At 38.7% G+C, this 3,367-nt stretch overlaps 1 protein-coding gene across 3 annotated transcripts in view; it reads right to left on the bottom strand.

The window, feature by feature from the left end:
• Positions 1-3,367, bottom strand: part of tpcn2 (two pore segment channel 2) — a 44,247-nt gene that overhangs the window by 9,027 nt on the left and 31,853 nt on the right. For all 3 annotated transcript variants that reach the window (XM_008405015.2, XM_008405017.2, XM_008405016.1), the window contains 2 exons: positions 2,607-2,678; positions 2,394-2,467 (listed from right to left, as the gene is read on the bottom strand). In XM_008405015.2, coding sequence (XP_008403237.1) covers positions 2,394-2,467; positions 2,607-2,678 — 146 coding nt within the window. The remainder of the gene's footprint in view (positions 1-2,393; positions 2,468-2,606; positions 2,679-3,367) is intronic.

Raw genomic sequence — 3,367 nt, 5'->3', positions numbered from 1 at the left:
GGCTGGGGAGAGGGAAGTCTGGGCCTCCCTTCTGAAGCTTCTGCCCCCGCGACCCGACCCCGGATAAGCGGAAGAAAATGGATGGATGGATGGATGGATGGATGGATGGATGGATGGATGGATGGATGGATGGATAATTTAATTCCAATAACGTCTTTCCCCTGTCTGATATTGTTTTATTCTTACAAACACCTTGGTATTTAAAATATATTTTAACAGGTAGGATAGTTTAATAAAAGTATTAGTGCATAGCTACATCTATAACTCTTCATTTTAAACGGGTAGGATATTCAGATGAGGGAAGTGATCTTGTGGTTTCGTCGTGTATATAAATTGTTACAGTGCTAAGCTAACCATAACTCCTAAGCTTCCACTTCAGTTCCGTCATTGAAATAATTTTATCCAATGTATTTAATATTAACACAACCCGCTATAGTTTTCTGTTTGTAAACATGACGGTAGCAGTTTGGACGCGTAGCACTGACAGATGGACTTGGCTAGCTGTCCGTGCTATGGTAGGAAAATCTAACGAGGTGGCACAGATAGTGAGAACACCGGTCTTGTGCGAAATTCTGTTCCCCTGTGAAAATCTGTTCCCTCAGTGTCGGGAGCGCGCATTGCAGCCAGAGAGGTGGATCCGGCGGATCTGACCATTTTCACGGTGCTTCTGATCAATTTCTCGGTAAAAACTACTATATAATCATGTCAATGTTGTAACTTTCAGTTTAATCGGCAGCTATCAAACATAAAAATAAATAAATAAACGAGGTCTTGTGTGGAGGTCTTTTTATGGTGTTTTGTGTTATTTTAAACGCAAAGAGAATCAATCTTTTTTCAACTTTTGCCTCTTAAGCCTGACAAATAAAAGTCAGTCAACAAACAAAGGTTTCCAACACGTAGTGTGCATTTATAATTTTTCATTTCTGATACAAGAGGATGGAAGCTGGCTGATAGCAGGGCACAAAAATAAAGACTTCCTGAAAAGATCAGAGTGTAGACTTTTTGGTAAATCCCGTTCTATCGTAGAATATGACAGATTACTGGATTAAGGAAATATCTAGTATGTTATCACACATAATAAATTTTGAGAATTTTGAAACAGTTGCTTTTTATTTCCCAAAGTTATGGGGGGAGGAGAGGAGAGAATGGATATTTCAGCTGCCTGAAAGAATCTGTTCCCCCTCTAAAAAATAGAAACAAATTAATTTACCTGCAAGTCTTTAACTGTGTTGATTCCTCTCATCAACAACAAATCCTGTGGATTTGGTGACCTTTGATCATTATTTGCCAAAGTTAAAGGAGGGGAACCAAATATTTTAGCCACCGGAAATTTTCCGTTCTAACCCTATTACATGGGGAAAACAATTAATTTTCTGGCAAGTTTTGAACTGAGTTTAATCTTCCTTTCATGAACAACAAATTATGTAAATACGGTAACATTTGCTCTTTATTTGCCAAAAGTTATGAGGGGGAAACCAAACATTCTCCTGAAAAAATCAGTTCCCCCTCCATTTAATAGGAACAAATTAAATAACCAGCAAGTCTTTAACCGGGTTTATTCCTCTCTTCATCAACAACAAATCCTGTGATTTTGGTTACATTTGATTCTTAGTTGCCAACGTTATGATGGGGGAACCATATATCAAAGCTGTTTTAGCTGCCTGAAATAACCTGTTCTCCCTACATAACATGAGAGTTAATTATTTTCTCATAATCTCTTTAAGTGTGCTTAGTCCTCTCTTCATCAGCAACAAATCATGTGAAATGGGAATAATTACTCTTAATTTGCCAAATTTACTTCAGGGGAACCAATATTTTAGCCACCTGAAATAATCTGTTCACCCTACAAAGAATAGGTTATTTCAGACATATAACATAATTGGTTCCCCCACAATAACTTTGGCAAATAAAAAGCCAATGTCTCCAAACTTACAGGATGGAAGGAATAAACACAGGTAAAGATGTGCTGGTAAGTTAATTTGTTTCCATTTTCTGTAGGGGGAACAGATAATTTCAGGCAGCTGAAAGAACTAAAATATTTGGTTCCCTCCAAAATATTTTGGGGGGGAACCAAAACTATTTATGCGTAAACTATAAACTTATCTTTTAGGAATAAAATACATTTGCCCGGGTAAAGCATGGCTGGGGGCGGGCTGGGGGAAACCCATAGCGGGCAGGATTAACCCTGCATCCACTTATTACAACTGGTTCATTAAACATTCTGACCAAATTAAATCTATAAACAGTAAAACTGCATATCAAATCCTGAATGTTTTACCTGTCATTGAATGAATTGGGATCTACACACAGTTTCCATCAAAGTGTTCCAGCACACTTCATGAGCCATTTTTTAATTTCTCCTGTTCAAGTTTTTATTGCGTTAGACTTCATACCTCATTTGTGGAGGAGGTTTAATGGCACCCTCAAACAGCCAGATCCCAAATACAGCAAACACGTAGTACACCACCTGTATGATGACAAGTTCCAGTTCAGGTCAGTTTACAGGAACATTATTTTAACTTATGGATGAACTGAAAAGAGACATGCTGCTTATCATATAGAACAACCCTCTATGAAGCTCAGGTGGATGAATGAAGGCTGCTCACCACTAGGATCCCAGCAAATGCTCGGAGGTTTTTCACCAGATCCAGCAGAGTGCTAGCAACCAGAGTCATGAGCTGCAGATCAACAGGAAAAGATGTGAAGATGAATTTGGGGCTTACACGTTGTATATGAGTGGCTTTTATGACATCCCATTACTTCTGTTTTCACACACACACGCACATATGCACCCACGCAGGGCTAACAGTTAGCCTGAATTAGCACATCCAATTTAACTGGATGTGCTAGGTAGACAACACTACCTTTGTAGTTTTCAAAAATATTGAATTTTCTCCTAAGGGCCTGATTTCCAAAAGATTTGTGCAAACTTGATGGAGCGCATAAACCTGATCTACAAAAAACATGCAAACAGCATTGCATTAGCAAAATGGGGAGAATAGCAGGTGTCTGTGTGACATAGTTAAAATGGTTCAGGTTAAATCCTGCTAAAATGTACCATCTTCTGGTAAAAAGTTGTATTGTCTTCACATAGAAAGAGCGGGGTATTATGGCTAATCCTCAGAGCCATGAGGATCACCGACKAGGTAACGTGTCTCTGCCATGTGATAAAGAAATATTATTTATGCCTTTTGTGAAATGTGTTTGTCGTTTTCGTTTTTGCATATTGTTGAAATATGTTCGGTTTGAGTCACGCTAGTTCTGTTATTATGTCGTTTTTGTCATGTTTGAGAATGTTTAGTTCGTGGGAAAGTGCAGTGGGAATTTCCCACGCGGTAACACTATGGCTCCTCCTTGCAGGAGCTTG

Source organism: Poecilia reticulata, linkage group LG3, assembly GCF_000633615.1.
Source record: "Poecilia reticulata strain Guanapo linkage group LG3, Guppy_female_1.0+MT, whole genome shotgun sequence".
Lineage (NCBI taxonomy): Eukaryota > Metazoa > Chordata > Actinopteri > Cyprinodontiformes > Poeciliidae > Poecilia > Poecilia reticulata.
Note: the sequence above shows the minus strand (reverse complement) of the source record. Positions and strands in the feature narration are given on the sequence as shown.